The following is a 19,497-nucleotide window of genomic DNA, read 5'->3' on the forward strand; positions in this document are numbered from 1 at the left end:
GTTTGCATCTGTGCTGTGAGAGCGCTAATTGTTTAAGGCCAATCATTCAAAAAAAAAAAAAAAAAAAGATAAAAATCAGGGAACGGGACTTCTTAAATGAAGAATTTACCCACAAAATCTTTTGGATTTTTCTTAATCCTTTGGAGATTTAGATCCTTTCGAGCAATACTCTGGACTGGTAGTGGAGATTCTGACTCTCTTTTCCTCTGTCGTAAATCTTTAGTGAAGTAATTACAAGTCACTAAGAACCGCTCTCATCACTTGGCAATCTGGTTTTGTTTCTTGGCTTCCCCAAAGATTTTTCCTTCCCATCTCTGTCCTCCAGGCTCCGCGAGAGTCTCTTACAGTCCCCAGATCCGTCTTCATTCCTTGTCCTTAACCATCAGCCTCAGATCAATCATCCCTGGGAACAGAGCTTTCCTGCAGACCTCCCGGCACCGCGGCAGCCGTTCGCCTCCTCCCGCCGCTTCCCAGCGCGGCCGTGGGACGCCGCCGCAGCCGTCCTGCGCGAAGAGCCGCTCTCCCTCCGGGCAGGGCGAGGAGGGATGTGTTTTGCCGCCTGACGTGACCGTCATTTTGACAGAGAAAATGCCCGAGTTGACACCTTTCCCCCCCGTTTTCAGGAGGCAAGTGGGGAAAAAAAGAATCTCGTTACTCATGAGATTCCTAATTAATTAAAAATATCTCCATCCCTCGGCTCATCCTTCCCCAGATACAACCTGCTGAAGGAAAAGGTTGTGCTGGACACCCGCAAATTTTTCTCTGATGTCTGTGTCGCTAATAATTTTAAGAGCAGCACGTGGGGTCGCCTGGTGCCGGCCCAGCATTTGGATGGACTTAAAAACTCCGCAAGAATCTGATTCTTGTCAATATCGGGTGTAAAACGCGGCGGTGGGGAGGAAGCTCGGTCCCCAGGGCGGCGTGGGGAGCGGGCTGCCGCGGCGCCCGGAGCCTTCACCGGAGGCGGCCGGCACGGCTCCATCCCGCACGGGACCCGCAGCGGCGGTAAGGAATTCGGCAGGTGGCTCTCCGCTCCCACCTCTGGAGTATTTTTCCAGTGCTGGAGCCACCAGATGGTGTTTCAGTGGCGGGTGCAGGCAGCGTCACACGGTCGTTAGAAATGTATTCCTGGAGGTGTTCAAAATCCATAGGTTGCAGCTGTAAGGTATGGGGCCGCACTGACAGGCACGGGGAAAACTGGTGGGATGGAGCAGGCTGGTACGGGCAGAGCAGCGCGTGTCCAGCGTTGTGAACTGATGCTTGGAAAGCTTATGGTACATAATCCTTCTTATGGTCTGGTTAGAGCATATCTTTTAAAAAATAATGCTCGAAACCCTTCTGTCAAGGGAAGTTGTTTGGGTGAAATCCCGCTTTTTTGATGCGGTATAAGCTGCATGTATGTATACAGTATATCTTAATATACATACATAAACGCTCCCAGTCTACAGGTTCTTCAGAGGAAACTTGAAATGTCTTTTTATTTCAACTTAACTGGTGTCAAACAGCATTTCTTAACAGGGAATGTTTTTTGGTTTGTTTTTTTTTTTTTTTTTTCTTTCCTGAAAGGACAATGGTGAATGGTTGATGAAAGCTGATGCTCTGATTTATGTGTTAAACACTCCCTAAGTGTGAGAATAATGTTCTGCTTGGGTGCTACTGACCTTTGCAAGTGTTGTATTTTTTTTTTCCCCTCTCCTGCAACTTACAAAAATTACTATTAAGATTGTAATCATTTTTCTGGCTATGAAAGAATTTCTGCGTGACCTCCTGCTGTACCGAACACGGCTGTGCCTGTGTGCGGTGCCGCCGCTGGGGCCGAGGGGACGCCCTGTCCCCCTCCGTCTTCTCCCCGCTGCCCTGCTGCTCTTCGGGGTGAAGAACCACCCAACGGTTTTGTCTGCAGCAGGCTTGCCCGTGTCTCGGGCCTCCTCCTCGTGGACGGTTACAACATCAGTAACTTCATGGAGAGGAGGTCGTAGAATCATCGAATGGTTTGGGTTGGAAGGGACCTTGAAGACCACCCAGTTCCCCCCCAGCCCCGGGCAGGGACACCCCCCCCAGCCCAGGTCGCTCCCAGCCCCGTCCAACCCGGCCTTGAGCACCTCCAGGGATGGGGCAGCCACAGCTCCTCGGGGCACCCTGCGCCAGGGGCTCACCGCCCGCACGGGGAAGAATTCCTTCCCAATATCTCATCTCAATCTCCCCTCTTCCAGTTTGAAGCCATTTCCCCTCATCCCATGGCTCCCCTCCCTGACCCAGAGTCCCTCCCCAGCTCTGCTGGAGCCCCTTTAGGCACTGGAAGGGGCTCTGAGGTCTCCCCAGAGCCGTCTCTTCCCCAGGCTGACCCCCCCACCTCTCCCCGCCTGTAATGCTGAGATGATGCTGCCCAGATGTTTCACACTGTCATTTATTTTACTGCAGTATTTTTGAATTGTTTATTTTTATTCGTGCATTTTAAAATGCTGCTGTTGTTAAAATTCTGCTCATCTTCGCTGGGACCTGACCGGCAGCGTTTTCGCAGTACTGGTTGACGTGGCCATAAGCTGTCACGAGTATATTCAGAATGTCTGACCCCTTGGTTTGGGTGTCCGTGGGCTTGTGCCCGGCGGCGCAGTCTGGGCCGGGGCCGTGGTGGGGCGCGGGCTGCGGGAGGCGGGCAGCGCCGGCCGGCTCCTGCTCCGCCGCCTCCGGGCTTGTCAACCTTTCCTTTCTCTGCCATAATTAAATTAAAAACTTTGGAAAATAATAAACGGGGCTAGAGTGTTTGGCACGGCGTTGTTGAAAATGTGCGTTGGTATATTTTCACACTCCTCCCACAGTTGTCTTTGTGTTTTGTTGGGTTTTTTTTGTTTTGTTTTGTTTTGTTTTGTTTTGTTTGTGGGTTTTTTTGGGAACCAGCCAGTAGCTGGGGCCGCGCCAGGGATTTTTCTTTCACTGCGTTCATTGCTGTTTGTGCCACTCTTCAGCCTCTTAATTACATGACTGTAATCTTCTTTGGTTCATTGTCCAAACGAAAAGTTCAGTCCATTCAGCGTTATTTTGCTGCTGCTGCTGCTGCTGTTTCCGCCACGTGTAAAGGAGGAGGAGGTCATGAGCTCCGGCTCCGGGTTGGGCTCCGGCGGGTTTTGTTCTCAGCACCGGCTTTGTGCCGCGTTGGCCGCGCCGGCGGGGGAACGGGCGAAGAGGTGCGCTCTTCGGGCGGCTTTGGCTGCCGGTTGGCAGCGGTGGGGACAGTCTGTGTCCCCCGCTGTGACAGAGCCGCCCGGGCTTCGGTGGGTGGCTGGGAGCCCCCTCCGTCCTGCGGGGTGTGGGCATCCCCGGGGCTGCTCCCCTCCTGTCTCCTCTGCAGTGCGGGAAGGCAACTTGTTAACAGTATCTCCAGTAAAAGAGGAACTAAGACAAGCCCTTAAAAAAAAAAAAAAATAAAAAAAAGAGAGAAATCAAAACCCCACTTGAACTGCAAATTGCTTTTAAGGAATAGAAAACTTGGGGTGGGTTGGTTGGTTTGTTTTCAAGGAAGCCCATTTGTTTATAAAATATTTCAAGAATGATCCTTTTTGTTGAGAAGAATTACAAAGTTTGGAGGATCTCATCAGAGAGGCTCGTAATTCGATTTCTGTCCTTATTTAGAGAACAAAACTCAGTAAAACTCAGTTTGTATAATCTTCGCAAGATCATCCTCATCAGCTAAATGAGCTGAGCGAAGTATAGGAGTTGTCTGGTTGGAATCCCTCTTCTGGAATTCTGATGGTGACCAACTGAATCCGGGGGGGACAGGGAAACGGGCTCTTCCGACAGGAAATTTGACTGGGGACCCAGTTATCGCCTGAGAGGCTACTGAGAAGCTGATACTCGTTTATACATAAATTAAAGTTTTTGTTTGCCTGATGGGTATTGCTTTGTCCGCTGTCACTAATGCTTTTGCTTCTGAGTAATTGGTGGGTTTTTTCTGATTTCGGTCTGTGCTGAAGTGAGGTGGTGGTGAGTTGAGAGGACACGACCTTCGCAGCTGACAGGGAAATGCTCTCCTGTACGCACGGCGATGAAATTACCGTGTAGCACATGAAGTGGGGTTTGTGTTTTTTTTAAAGACAGTGTACTCTGGAAAACATGAGATGTTGTAGGTGGTTGTATTATTTCTTAGTTGAGCGTCCAGTGATGCGCTGCTTTTTTTGGTAATAGAATTTTGCTATAAGTTCAAATTACAATTACATTTTCCTTAAAAAAATAGGTCTCTTGTATATATACATATATTTTTTTTTTTTTTTTAAGTTGCAAAGGGGTGTGTGATATCCTGATGCGCTGCGCTGTTGGGAGAGGAGTGCAGCAGGGAGCGGGCTGGAGCGGTTCCCAGCCAGCGCCAGCCCTGGAGTTACCTGCTCTGCCCTCCCTTCCTCGCTCTGCCCTTTTAGTTTACGCCTCTGCGGTCTTACCTCCCGAAGCTGGGTGTGATTTCAGTAAGCACGCGGTAAGTCTGAGTAAGGCAAGGCATTGCCCGCTGCAATGAGCAACCCGAAAGCGGGTTGGTTTCCAGCTCTGAGGGCCTTGCAGATAACCCAGACGTGGCAGCGGATGCCATGTAAAGTAAAAGGGCAGCAGGTACCAGCTCAGCCGGATGGAAGAGATGGTGCTTCCATGAGGGGAGGCGTTAAAATGCGTATAATGGAAAATACTCATCAGCAGGCTGCAGAGGTCATGCTTGCAAAGGAACTGTAAAGACGCTCATGTAATTTATTGTGCTATAAAACCTATGAGAGGTAACATCAACCAGTAATTCTAAAATTAGAAAGCAGAAGGGGTTGCTGTTTATCAAGGAAAAGTAGGTAAATCTGTTTCAGAAAACCAAACCATGTGAGTAGTAAGTAGTTTTTCCTCTGAAAAAAAGAAAATCTGATCCGTCAAAAGGAATGAGATATTCCCATTCAGAAGTATCCCAGCGGGTCCAGGAGGCCCTGGAGATACTGGGAGGGCTGGAGCCCCTCTGCTGGGAGGACAGGCTGGGAGAGGTGGGGGGGGTCAGCCTGGAGAAGAGAAGGCTCCGGGGAGACCTCAGAGCCCCTTCCAGTGCCTAAAGGGGCTCCAGGAGAGCTGGGGAGGGACTTTTTCCAAGGGCATGGAGTGATGGGAGGAGGGGGAATGGCTTCAAACTGGAAGAGGGGAGATTGAGATGAGATATCAAGAGGAAATTCTTCCCCTTGCGGGCGGTGAGCCCCTGGCGCAGGGTGCCCCGAGGAGCTGTGGCTGCCCCATCCCTGGAGGTGCTCAAGGCCGGGTTGGACGGGGCTGGGAGCACCCTGGGCTGGGGGGGGGTGTCCCTGCCCGGGGCAGGGGGGGGCACTGGGTGGTCTTCAAGGTCCCTCCAACCCAAACCATTCTGTGATTCTCTGATTCTATATTTTGGTGCATTACGTAAACATCTCATAAAATTCACGGCAGGTAGAAATTGGAATATGCTTAGTACACCTATGGGAGGTGAGTGAGGGTCCCCATCCTTTTCTGTTCAGAGTGCTGTAGAGCCCCTTGATAATCAGTATCGCTAAGCCGCGGCAATTAGGGATGCCCACACAGGTATGTACAACCCCTGATGTTACCTGGGCGGTTTTGTATCCCTTTTCACAAGTTACCATAGTAATAATACATCTTTACTGATTTTTTTTTTTTTTTAATCTTTTTTCTTTCCAGGATTTTTGCTTTTTAAAGACTATTGCATGAACGAGATCGATGAAGCTGTTCCTCAGCTGAAGTTTTACGAAGAGGTAAGCGGCGGTTGGCGGCGCGGTGGGGCTGCGGGGGGCGGTGAGGGGAGGGAGGCCGTGCCGCCGCTGCCCCTGGGGCCGGGGATGCTGAGGGGAGGGAGAGGCGTGCGCGGGTGCCCCGTCCTCTCGCTCCTCCCCACCTCGTAGTGGAACGGTTGGCTCTTCACAAGAGACAGTATTTTATGTAGTAACCTTTGCATCTGAAAGGGACGAAGCTGTCGTTTTGAACAAGTTCCAGAGACTTAAAAATAGCAGTGTAACTATTTAATCAAGTTGGTAATCTGCTACAGTACTCTCACAGCGTATTTTATGAGTGGCGTAGAGGATTTTTTTGCCCTCTTACTGGGCAAATACTTAAGATTTAGAAAATGGAATGTTTGCAGGAAAAATCTGCTTCGCTCAACTTCTGACGGTGCTTTTATTTGCATGTACTGAACTATGTCTTTTTATTAAACGTAAGCTAACAAAGCATTGTAAAAGGTACTGTTACAGTCTTTTGTCTTTCTAGAGTTAAGTATGTTTAGTTTTAAGGCATGATGTGTTGAAAACAAACCAGTGGACGTTACCTGAGCAGCAGCTTACCCAAATGTTCACTCATCACGTTCATGTGTCAAAAGGTAACTTGGAAAACACTGAGCGAATGGTGGAACGGGGAAGAACACTAACAGAGACTAAAGCAGCTTTGGGTTCATTAATGTTTTCTATCGTAAGTTCGCTCTTTGACTATGGTTCATTGGAACGATTCGTAAGAAATGAGTAAGAAACTGAAATCTCAGTCTCTATTGTTAAATATCTCCGATACCGTAAGTTAAGCCAGATGTGTTCTTGAGGAACGGGATAAGCTTTTGATCTCCACTTGTGAAGCTCAGTTCTGCTACGAAACGGGGATGAAGTTAAAGTAAGTACCGTTCACCACCTCTCAGTGGAGTTACGGCAGCGGATTCGAGTGGCTGCGGGAGAACCCCGTTGGCACTGCCGGAGGATCCTCCGGAGAGCGGTGCGAGAGGGGCTTGAGATGGCTGAGGGCAGGTGTGCTCCGTTGGCAGGAGGCAGTCACGGGAGCAGCTGAGAGACGTGGTGCCCGAGGCCGGCGTGCGGCCAGAAGGATGGCGCCCTCGGAGGAGCGCCTGCTGTCCTCCCCGGCCCTCCCGGGCCCACGGCGCCCCTCGGCGCTTCTGCCCGCGCCGCTCGCGAAACCGGAGGGGTCGTAGCGCTCCGTTCGTTCCTAGTTATACGTGTGACGCTCTAAATATACCCCTGCAGTTAATCCTCTCGGAGGTGGTGGTTTCAGTTGAAACATGCACACGTGCTCTTAAAATGCAGCCCGTGTTGCTCAGTATTAATTAGACCCGCAGCCTGGGGTAACCTTTTGTCTGGATTACTCTTAAGCTGCCGATTTAAAATTTTTCTTGCTAGTGGGTTAACAGCACAAAATAGGCTAAGCCGGTTATCAGTTTGGAGATAAATCCTTAGCGATATGCAGTTCCCCCACTCAAATTAGGTACTCGCTGTCAATAAAAGAAGAGTCTTTTTCTATCGTTTTCATCTTTTTATGTACTGAAGATATCACTGTCATAAGTAATCAAAAAGGCATGTTGTAGCAGATTGTTTAGCAAGATATTTTTAGCTGCCTCTTTATCTCTGAAACAATTTGAAATTGTATTTTTAGGTTATTAGCGAAGTGTTGCCTAAAAAGAATTTAAGTGCTTTGTCATGTACTTTTCGAAAAATCCCATTAAAGCTATTTAAGGAGAGGTTCATTGCGTTTTCTTCGGTGACATCCTGGATTCAGAAGCTTTTCTTTTTTTTATGTATATTTGATTTACTTACTGCATTTATTACATGTAGAATAATTTTGAGTACATTGCTACATTAAAAACCGCTTGATGTAGAAGAGCTCTGTGCTCCAGGGATTTCATATTACTGCAGCTTAAGTCACGATCAAGCATTTAACTGGATGAGTGATTCATCTGGATCGGTTTCAAAAAGAAAAAAAAAAGAAAAAGAACTTCTGGCTGCTTGAAAACTAATGCATTCTGATTTTGGTTTTTGAAAAGATACTTTGTCAGACACTTTTTGTGAGGTGAGCCGCAGTTTGCCAGGGCAGCGCTGAAGTGCCTGATGACACCGGCCATTATCTCGGGGTCGGGAGCGATACTGCGAAGCTGCTGCGGGCAGAGCCGCGTTACGCTTACGAACGGGGACAGTCTGAGCTCTGCCTGTCGCTGTGGTTTTTTGGCGTGGTACAGTAATGTTCTATTTGATAAGCATGTGAAATGAGCTTGTGAATGTCAGGCGTGTATGTTAAATGCGATCACAGTAGAGGTGTCCCATCGCATCACCTGTGTGATGAGAGGCGTGGGGCAGCCTGTTGGGAGGGGGTTCTCCTGGCGGGGGGAGCGGGCTGAGCTGCCTGGGGATGTGTCCCCGATGGGCACTTCTGTCATAGAGTCATAGAATGGTCTGGGTGGGAAGGGACCTTGAAGACCATCCAGTGCCACCCCCTGCCCTGGGCAGGGACACCAGCATCTCTGGGACCTCCTCTGGCCCCACTCCGGCAGGTCCATGTCTTTCCTGTGTTGGGGGCTCCGGAGCTGGATGCAGTACTCCAGGTGGGGTCTCCCCAGAGCAGAGCAGAGGGGCAGAATCCCCCCCTCGCCCTGCTGGCCACACTGCTGGGGATGCAGCCCAGGATGCGGGTGGCTTTGTGGGCTGCCATCGCCCATTGCCGGCTCATGGTGAGCTTCTCGTCACTCAGCACCCCCAGGGCCTTCTCCCCAGGGCTGCTCTCCATCCATCCTCCACCCAAGCCTGCATTTGTGCTTGGGATTGCCCCCACCCACGTGCAGGACCTTGCACTTGGCCTGGTTGAACTTCATGAGGTTCACACCAGCCCACCTCTCCCGCCTGTCCCGGTCCCTCTGGATGGCGTCCCTCCCCTCCAGCGCGCCCACGGCGTCACACAGCTCGGTCTCATCAGCAGACTTGCTGAGGGAGCACTCCATCCCACTGTCACCTGCTGTCCTTTTCTCCAAAGCTTTACGAAACCGAGGGACTTTGGTTACAAAGCCCACTGCAAAGGCAGGTGGGAGAGACGCTGAGCTGGTGCCAGCGTGGCTGGGGGCTGCGGCGAGAGACCCCTCCGCTTTGGGTGCTCTTAGAGGGGTTAATAAAATAGATGTTGAAGGGCAGGAGGTTGCATTCAGGTAAGACAATATGATATGCATCGGGCTTTCTCCTGTACTTCTAATTATTTTGCGGCATTGCATTAATTAAAAAATGTTTCTTTGGCAAAGATGTTTTGAATCGTTTTAATTATAAATTGGTACCAAGGGGGAAGTAGTCACAGATGGCAGATCGTGGTGGAACTGTTGCCTTATCATAGTCAGCAAACAAGAGGACTACAGCTAGAAAAAATACCCAGTTTAATTACGGCGTTCCACCTTCAGAGATCGATTGGTCTGCGTTTGTCACGCGGAGACCCGGGCAAGGGCCGTGAAGTGCAGCTCATCCTGTGAAAGGAGCAGCCTCTGAAGGGAGGATAAAAGAAAAAGTATATTGTGACACAGAGGCAAACCACTTTTTTTTAAAAAAATCCTTAGGTTTATAAGTCCTCAACGATGTGCCTTCTGTTACCCCTGGTGCTGCTCTTGCTGTTGAAGCACGGCTGGCAGGAGCGGCGGAGCCGTGCGTGTCCCTGGAAGCGGCGTGTCCTCCCTGCCCGGGGAGGAGGAGACGCTGAGGTGGCCTGTTCCTTCTCAGACGGGCACTGGATGAGATCCGAGTAGGTGCAGGGCTCCCAAGCTCGTCCGCACACTTCCATTTGTCCAGACCCTGGGACCTCATGGGCTGATGCCGGGAAGGTCCAGCAAGGAGAGCTGAGACTTGGCCCTAAAGATCTTGTACAGTTTTTACATTCCGCCAGTCCTGGAAGAGCTCTTTCCCTAAATGCGCTCCAAAGGACCCTTGGACTTGATGAGTTTGGGTTTTTTTCTGGAGCCGGTTATCAGGTTTTGCTCTGTACACAAACCGAGTGGGGTTGCTGCTGCTGGGACACGCCGACCTCCTCTGTCACACCTGAAGAAACTTGGTATATTTTGTGAAACCGTCTTTCTAACCATCTTTAGGATTCAAATCCAACGTGCGGCTGAACTGTGTGAACATTTTGAAAGGTGCTCAACATTCTCGCTCGGACACCCGTACTCAACGCGCTGTGACGGCGCTGGAGCGGGAGGCTCGGGCGCACCGGGGGCTGTCACCGGGCGATGCCTCCGCTGCCTGTGTGATACTGCAGCTCTTCTGCTGGCCCGGGGGCTCGGCAAGGGGCCCGTGTCGGTGTGCTGCGGGTAGTCCAGAGCATCGAGCCAAATAATCTGAGCGAGGGGTCAACGCTCTTGAGTGTCAGAGGAGCGGGGGCGGTGCTCTCCGTCCCTGAGCTGAGCAGAGGAAGGGAACCCTGAGTAATACCGCTGTGCGCATCTCGCGCTCCGCGTGCCGGGACCGCTCCCCTCCCGCAGGCGCCTTCTGCGCCTCCCACGTGGAGGCGGAGGAAGACACGCTGCTTTAGCTCAGTCCTTTTCACAGCTTGGAAAACAAAGCTTCGTAGAAATTTTAATCAAGTCGGTTTCCTTGCATAAAAAGATGGGAGGGAAGTCAAAGGTCATCTATACCTATGGTATTGCAGGTGGTTTCCCTTCGTGTTAATTAAGAAAATGATAAATTAAAATAAAACTTCAGCCAAAGTCTTGTTTTTACTAAGTTGAGTGAAAAGTCATTAGAAGTGTGCTCACCTAATGCATCCTTCTCTCTTGTGTTGCAGATAAAAGAATACGAGAAACTGGATTCTGAGGATGAGCGCATGACCCGAAGTCGACAGATTTATGACACGTACATAATGAAGGAGCTCCTCTCCTGTTCACACGTGTGTATCACCCAAATTTCACTCTGCTCTTTGCCTTACTTGAGTAGCTTGACAGCAGCCATAATTCAGAATAACTGCTATTTCAAAACTAACCGCTGTTTCATTCAGAGAACAATTAAAGACTATTGCTGGAGGAATTGTTACTACAAATACTCATAGTGCTGTGGATTTCCGTTTGCAGTCTGTGGGACTGAGTTTGGCTGAATTCATGAATTCAGCGTACTTTTTGCTTTGTTTTTGGTTTTTTTTTTTTTTCAGCAATCAGATGTAACGATTGGTGATGTGTGCCAATTTTTATTAAACTTGGTGGTACACAAAAGAAATATTTGGAGATTTATCTGGTTTATATTTCTTTAAACTAAATCTCTGTTTTAAACGATGATGAGTGCAGTTTGTGTGTATATATACACGCACATATATACACATTAATCAACCCCCTCCAGCCCAGCAACAACCCTGCCCCCAAAACCACAAAGAGATGTGAGTTGCCGGGGGCTCCGCGGGACAGTTTGGGTGCTGAACTTCGGTGTCTCTGGAAGCGCAGAGTAAAGTTTGAGATTTTGTCTGAAAATGATCACACGAGGATTTTTTAATTATTATTATTGTTATTAGTTTGGTCGTAAAGCAGTCTTTCCTACCGTACTAGGGCCAATCCGCTTTTTAGCTGCAACACGGTAAGTTAAAAGCGTGGAGCCGCGTTGTGACAGATGCGGCTTCGTTCAAGTCAATGAAATCGCACGTTTCCTCCAGCTGAAGTTTTGGCCCATTGAGCTGTATTTAAGTCTCATTTGCTCTTATTTTAAAGAAGAATTTGCAGGGCGCTTTACCCTCGTGGAGTGGTTCTGCGGGAGAAGGGTTGAAGTAAATTTTGCGAAGCGTGCGTGACTGGTTCTGTAGTGCTAAAAAGTCCATTCTACTTCTAACAGTAGAAGTCTACTGCTAAAAAGTCCGTGTCCACTTCTGTCTCTGGACCTGTCCCCGTCTATGGGATTTTTCATTAGTGCGTTCAAGGAGCACCATCCGGCCCCTTTATCTTCACCTCCCTCCTCCTCATCTTCCCCTCTCCGGCCTTCCCGCTTTAGAATTCTGAGTTTACTGGGTGGGTGGATCTCCGTGTTTGGCAGTCGTGTCGTGGGGGGCTGCAGTGCGTTCATTCTGAAGCGTGTGTATTTTTCCTATGCTTAAAAGACCAACAATGCCGTAAACTTTAAATGAAGCTTCTGACGTTTCCAGCTGTTTGAAATCTTTCTTCTTCTTTTTCAAAAGCCTTTCTCAAAACAAGCTGTAGACCACGTACAAACACATTTAGCCAAGAAACAAGTGCCCGCCAGCCTTTTTCAGGTGAGGTTGAGACAGTCTGAATGTTCACGTTTTCTGCGCTTCTTTGACGTTAAGTGACTCTGTGCCTATTATGTAGAGAGATGGAATAAAACGGTACTGGAACATATTCTTTGCTGTAATAGCGATATTAGAATGCTTTTCTAAGTCAAAGAAAAATTACAAATTACTATTCTTATCTAAAATATTTTAAAGCACGTTTATGAAAGCAAACTGTACCTTGGTATATGAGCAGAAGAGTTTTTAAATTTATGTAATTTTAAGCCATTAAATAATTTAGAGGAAATCACTTTGCGTCATGAAGATGTACATCCTGTCAGGATAAACCAAACTGCAGAGTGGAGAAATTGCCTTGATGTTTCAGTAATGTGGAATCTTTGAAAACATTTTGCCTTTATTTGTAAGGTGTATTAATTCCTAGTTGATGATGGTGTGGAATTACGCGTTTGTGCCATCTCCTGTGTTTTTCTGTCTCTCCACAAGACCAAATCCAGTCAAAAGTTACCTTTCTAAAGCTGAGTTTCTGCACCATTAAAATTATGGTGGTGTTTTAAACTTTCTAAAATTCTGAATTGTTAAAAGGACGTATGGGATTTGCATATCCGCCATTTGAATATAAAAATAAATGGTATCCTGGCTCGTTTGCGAAACGACACATCTTTTGTGTTGTTATTTACTTACGAAAATAATGAGGAATGGAATATTTATTGTATTGTTACAGCTCTGATGTGCATTGACACAAGACAAGAAGTTCAGATATATGCTAACTTTTATAGCCAGGTGCATGAAACCGCTGTGGATGTGCACGTAATGAGCCTCATCAATCACGGCAGCTTATAAGCTTAAATGTCTTTGATGTAAATCTTGCATTTTTTTTACATATTGCAAGAACGTGAAGATTGCCCCTGCTTGATTTTTCTTACTGCTCAGTGAACTGTTTTTAATGTCGCAATTAGATGAACTGGCAAATTGGTAACTCCCTTGCTTGAGTTACATCTCGCCGCTAATGGGGTTGGGGTTCGAGGTCGCTGCGTGCCAGCGCGCATCAGGAGAAAGTATTTCCCCCGAAAAAGTCACTGGCGAACCGAAGGTGCGGGTCTCTTAGTAAGGACAGGGGGGAGAGAAGCGCCAAAAAGCTGAAGCGTGGCAACGGCTCGGGGAAGTGCGGACTCCACAGGAGTGACCGTGTACTTTATTTCAGCCTATTTGAAGAAGAACTGTACTGACATGGTTTTGTCAGCTGTGTTCTCCGCAGGCAGGTGCCCTGCACAGGATTTGTGTGCCCCCCCCCGAGGCAAACATTTAAGGTTTGCTAGCTCATGAAAATGTTCTATGTTTGACTTTAGGGCACCAGCTCGTGTTCCAAAAGCTAAATGGAGCTTAAATGCTTCATGGAGGCTTCTTCCAGGAGAACGCAGCAAATGCTGTAGTTGCGGAGGGCAACATGAGGTGTGTGTAATGGGTAGTATTGCAGAAACAGTTTATTGTACGCTTAAATACTAACTGTGTTTCTTGACCCTTTTTTAGCCATATATAGAAGAAATTTGTGATAGTCTCCGAGGAAAAATATTTCAGAAATTTATGGAAAGGTATGACCGTGACATATCTGAACTTTCTACCTAATGTAGCAGGAAGCCAGCTGCCTTAAGTAGTGCTGTAAAATAAGGCTAAAGATGTTAAGTAAACTTCATTTAATTAATAGTGTATTACCAGCAAGCTTCTGCAAATGACCAGCTTTGTCATGTATCATGATTAATGTCAGGATGTACACGTGAAAAAATTGTCAAGATGAGAGATTTTTCTGTTGCTCCGTGTAGCAGTAATAACAGATTGCAGTTTGAGCTTAAAGTTTAAAAAAGTTTAAACCTTAAAGGTTTAAATCTGCGGAACTGCCTTCTTGTGGGATGTGCTCCTGAGTAACCAGCTCTTGCGTGTGACTGGAAGACCCAGACAAGGTGTGTATCTGGACACCTTGCAGTTAAGCAGAAGAGGTCCCGTAAGGAGCCGAAGGCATGGCCCTCGCGCAGCAGGGCAGCCCGCGGCACCCTAACGAGCTGCCGGCGCCCGCGGGGTCGGCGGAGCGTGGCGCTCCCCGGCCTCGGCCAAACGCACCGTGTAAAACGCTGCGGTGGTGTTCTGCACTCAAACCGAGACACTGGGAAAAATGCCTCCGTAGAACTATTATTTCTTACTCCGAAAATAAATACTTAATTATTTATGTAGAATTAAGAAACTTTTTTTTTTTTTTTTGGCAACAGCTTGTGGTATTATTGATGTTTTTCCTGTTTTAAGGAGAAATGAGTTTAAAATGTTCCTTCGGGTATACGGAGGTTCATTAACACAAATCGAGCCGCCTCTATTTTCTTATAATTATCTTTCTCTTTATGTAATTTAAATGTTTGTTAGTTCCAAACTTAGTTGTTTTTAAAAATTAAAAACCGTCTGAGAGAGATGTGAGGACATACTCAGCACTTGCAGTTACAGGGATAAGGTTATCTGGTATCTTTCTCTTACAAGGATGTAAAATATAAAGTGTGCGCTGCCTAGTAATTGTTTTTCTTGGGGGGGGGGGTAAGATTACAGTTGTGTGAAAGGAAGGCTGTCAATTAATAAATATCACAACACACCCTAGCGCAAACTTTGTTTTAAATAGCAGAATCTTGATGTTTTCGGTAATTCTTTACACAGTAGTCTCAGACAACTTTTAAACTTCTTTTTCTACAGTGACAAGTTTACTAGATTCTGTCAATGGAAAAATGTAGAACTAAATATTCATGTAAGTACTTACAAGTATGTTTATCTTGTCAAAGGCTGATACAGGAAGGGAAATGTTCAGTTTTGAATACCGCTTCTGAAAAGGCCTTATTAGAGAGTACGGTGAACGTTACTGATCCGCTCTTCCCTCCCTGGGCGTACAGTCCTAACCCTCCTTTCCGGCCGGCCCTTCTGCCCGTCTCGCTTTAATAGCTTTTTGGCTTTTATAATGGCTGAAAGAAACTGAGCTGCCAGAACTGCGTCTCTGTGTCAGCCCCGGCCGCCGTCTGTCCCCTTTTCCCCAGAGGGTTCTGACGTTGTCCCCGGCACCCCATACCTCGGCCTCTGCTTTTGGCCCTCTGCGCTGCTCTTTTACGGCTTTGCCCGCAGGAATAGCCCTCCTCTCTGCAGACCGCGTTCTGAAGGAGACTGTCCGTCTTCGGCAGCAACAGTCTCATTCCTCTTGTTTGTACTTCAGACTGTAGCGCTTGCAAGTACCTTGAGATGTAAACAGCGAGGAGCTCCTTTTTGCAAAGCAATAAATGCTTTATGAATTACAATAATTAAATATCTTAACGCATTAATAGGTTATTTAGATGTTTTTACAGTAAGCTTTTTAGTACTGAAAAATGAAGTCTGGTTTTGTTCTGTTGTTTTTTTGGTTTTTTTTTTTTTTTCATTTACAGCTGACCATGAATGATTTTAGTGTACATAGAATAATAGGAAGAGGGGGATTTGGTGAAGTGTACGGCTGCAGAAAAGCAGACACTGGAAAAATGTGAGTATGGACACACTTTATTTTAGAGGTAATTGTAAGCTCTGAACTAGTAAGGAAATGCTTCCAGTCATTTCTTACAAAATCACTGGAAAGCGGTGTTGCATTACTGTATAGTTCTTTGTAATTAAATTTTAACCCAAGAGGTTCTGATTTCCGGATCATCTTTAAGCTGGGTGTGACACTTGATGCTGTTCCGTGCCATGCAGTGGGGCTGCAGTCTAGCAGAGCTCGTAAGCACGTCCTTCGTTTAAATGGTCTTGTCAAAATGAATGGGGACCGCACATGCGTTTAAAATTAAGTATGTGCTTAAATGTTTTCCTGGATCAGAGCCTGACGGTGCAGAGCGATGTTCTAGTGGACATCGTGGTGGTTGTGTGAGGCGTCACCTCTCCTCTGCTGGAGGTCGCTCTCCTCGCAGCGCCGTGCGGCACGTCGCTGGTGCTGGCGCGGGGTCGGAGGGTGACCCGGGAACACCACCTCGGGGCTCTGCAGCCTGTCGGGTCGTGCCTGGGCACATTCTGACTGTGGTATTCGAGACTTGCGTGATTGCATACGTTTCTGCCCTGCTGAGCACGTTTCACTGGAGAAAGCAGTGATCCTTCCTTACGTTTGGAATAATATAGTTCCAGTGTTGAACTTCTGTTTAACAGAGCTCTCGGTGGGAGCTCCAGGATCAACCCTGTCTGGTTTTTTTCTTTTTCTGGTCTTACCGTTTGCACACTTTCCCTAATCAGCAGATTTCAGTCTCTAGGCATAATTGTCCCATTACGTCCTGTTTTGAACGTCTGGGCATTGATGTAACAACTTGTCCTCAATATCTATCTATTTATTTATTTATTTACACCCTACCCTCCCCTTTCATCTTGCTTTTCTTTTGACAATTTTAGTCCAGGGACCATCCATAGCATTTCTCTTCTGAGTAAGCGTGAGGCGTTCAAAGTGCCGAGTCTCTGCAGTTACAGCTGGTTTCGCTGGCAGTTGTGTGTGCTTGGCGTCCTTGGTCATAATCAACTTCTGAGCTGTTAACAAGTGGAAGACATCTTCATGTTGCTATCATGCTCAGTATTTTTGCAGTGGCCTTAAGGATTTCTATTAATACCACTACTAACAATACTGGTTTTATTCTCGCTTTGGTCCTTTTTTGTTCATGTACAATTCATTATTTTGTCCATGTACAAAATAAATGTTTTATTTAGCCTGAGCTGCACTAGGTAGACGTCCACCCCCAAGAGGTAGTTCTCAGATTCCCAGTCGTTTTCATGCCTGAGTTTCGCTCTGGCAGGAGGTGGATAAGCCTTGGGACTAGCGAGGGAAGCGAAGGGCAGTTTTTATCAGATATAAATAGAGTAAAGGGAAGTGAAATGTGGGAAAAACCAACCTCCTTCAAATTTGAAGCAAAACTTTAGATTAGGTTCAGTTTCTGGGTAGAGGTTTGGTTTAGTTCTTTCTTAATCCAAACCTGTTTACCCATCCCTAATCCAGATCCCGTCCACTCTAGATGGCTGCCTCTGCTGCATGTACTGCCTGCAAGGAGCGTGGGAAGCCACCCCTCCAAGGTAACTGCCATCGGTGTTTCACTAACCCACAAAGATACACCTGAGGCTTCTTTCACATCACCTCCTTCAGGGATGTCTAAATAGGGGCCAGAAGTACGATGCAGAAAGCAGTCCGGAGGGGGGCGGGGGTAGCAGTGCGTTTTGAGCACGCAGCTCCATGTAAGACTGAGATCCTTGATTTCCATCAGCCTTAAACGGCCCCACTCATTCCCTTTGGTCGGCGATGGCAAAGCATAAACGAAGGGGAGCACGTGGAATGTTACTTACAGTCATCGTTTACCGACCCCTCAGCAAGAGCACGTGCTGTGAATATAGCCCTTGTTTTGGAAATGTAAAATTCCAGTGTGCTCACGCTCACTCTTCCCCCACTCACAAGACATGCACGGCAAGGAATGACGTGGCTTTTTTAGGGCGCGCAAAGGGAAGGTGACACGAGGCCCTGGTTCTGTACGGAGCTGTCCCGGTGTAGGCAGTTGATGAGCATTGATGCAGTGCTGTAACACAGTGTTTTCCAGAACGTATTTTAAAACCAGTGGCCTAAAAACCCCATGGTTGCCCATGTCTCGAAATCTGCTGTGGAGGAACACACGTGGCCTTCTGAGCTGTTGTCTAATAGTAGGCTCACCTAACGTCTTGAAAAAATGCCCAGACTCTATTATACCCTGCTCTTGGTCGGTGGTTGTTAGGGTAACACTTTTTCGAGCAAAATTTTATTAATTTGTGCAATACAGATGGTAGAAGATTAAAAAAAGCTTTCTTCTGTATATCTGACCTTTTTTTGAGTAGAAAGAAAACTTAAAAAAAAAAGCACGTAAAACTCAGCATGTGTTCAAGATATTACTTTCCTGGTAGAGCTGAAACCGTTAGAATTAAATGGAACCGTAACAGAGTCTCTGTTATTTAATTCAAACTGCAAATCCTTTCTTGTAGGTATTAAGAAATGAATGTATGATATGTAATTCCTATGTCACTGTGGTTGTTTGGACATAGAATTATTTGTTAAAGCACATTTCTCTGCTAGGAGGCTTCTCTTGAAAATGTTTTAATTCTGTGAGATTTTGGAGGTTTTCTTGTTTAGTAATGTAATGATGTTTTTAGTACTGGGTTTAAGTCTTTAAAGAAGTTGCTTACAGGACACTGTAAATATGCATGGCGTAACGGCTAGTGAATTATACTGAGTATACGAGGAACTTTTTTCTGGTGCTTTTTCTGAACAGTTAATATTTTCAGGTATGCAATGAAATGTTTAGATAAGAAGAGAATCAAGATGAAGCAAGGAGAAACATTAGCCTTAAATGAAAGAATTATGCTGTCTCTTGTCAGTACAGGAGTAAGTATCATTGATTCGTTATTCTTTTTTTTTTCTTTCATATTACATATAAGCTGTTATGTATAATACATATTCCATCAATTCAGTTGTGTGACATGCAGAAGTTAAAACCCCCCCGGAACCTTCCCCCTGATTCTAGCACTGTGTCTGAAATAAGAATGGAGAAGGAAGTTGGCTTTTCAGTTTGGGTGCTTGCAGAAATCAGTATCTCAGCTAAAGAGGTTTGATTGAGGAGGTTCCCATTTATTAGGTAATTCATTCTATCTCTCCCCAACCCATTTGCCTTTCTTTCTCCCCTTCCCTTTCTCTTTTTTTAAATATTTCTTTTTCAAGTATTTATATCCAAAACATTTCCAAAACATTATTCTGTCTTGTAAAGCAATTTCCTTTTCTGCTGTAGTTACATAGCACTTTTGTAGAATATAAGATGCTATTTCAGAAAAACCTGCAGTTACCTGTTCTTCCTCCCTTTCCTGTGACTCTCATATTAGCTTACCCAATTTTTCCATTTTTTTTTTCATGTACATTAGCTGAGTACCTCTCAAGGTGTCCCGAGTAAGTCTGCCCACCTAGCTTGTAAGGCTGTTGAAAATGAGAAGTATCACTAATGTGCATAAAAAGCAACCCGACTGGCATTGCTTTCACCGGGCCGTGTCTTGGTACTGGCAGAAGAGCAGTTCAGCAGCGGCCGCAGGGTGTTGTGCTCAGGCAGCTTCAGGCTTTGAAGTGCCAGAGCCTCTGAGTATGCTGTCCTCATTAAACAGAACTTGAAATGGGCTCGTGTCGCCATGGTTACGTGTGATGCTGGTAAAAAGGTTAATTTTCCTCATGACTGTTGTGGTGTACGAATTAAACATTTGGTTTTGCAGCTCAGTGTTAACACGTCCCCTTTTCCCAGTGCAGTTCAAGCTTGAGAAGGAATTGCGTGTGGTTTTGTTCTAGGCTGGTACAAGAGGTGTGCAAATAGCGTAATACCCGCAGGGCAGGAGGACTACTGCTGGCAGAGAGCAAACACTCCGCTCTGCTCTCAGACAAGACCTGTACCTTGCAGAGACTAAGTAAAT

General features: G+C 46.7%; 1 protein-coding gene across 1 annotated transcript in view; it reads left to right on the forward strand.

Annotated features, from left to right (window-relative positions):
* GRK3 (G protein-coupled receptor kinase 3) overlaps positions 1-19,497 on the forward strand; it is a 72,913-nt gene that overhangs the window by 32,780 nt on the left and 20,636 nt on the right. Inside the window, exons 3-9 of the mRNA XM_082491731.1 lie at positions 5,683-5,756; positions 10,576-10,677; positions 11,944-12,018; positions 13,543-13,604; positions 14,740-14,791; positions 15,456-15,547; positions 18,334-18,433. Of these exons, the coding sequence (XP_082347857.1) occupies positions 5,683-5,756; positions 10,576-10,677; positions 11,944-12,018; positions 13,543-13,604; positions 14,740-14,791; positions 15,456-15,547; positions 18,334-18,433 (557 nt within the window). The remainder of the gene's footprint in view (positions 1-5,682; positions 5,757-10,575; positions 10,678-11,943; positions 12,019-13,542; positions 13,605-14,739; positions 14,792-15,455; positions 15,548-18,333; positions 18,434-19,497) is intronic.

The sequence above is a fragment of the Vanellus vanellus genome, assembly GCF_965231255.1.
Source record: "Vanellus vanellus genome assembly, chromosome: 16".
NCBI lineage: Eukaryota > Metazoa > Chordata > Aves > Charadriiformes > Charadriidae > Vanellus > Vanellus vanellus.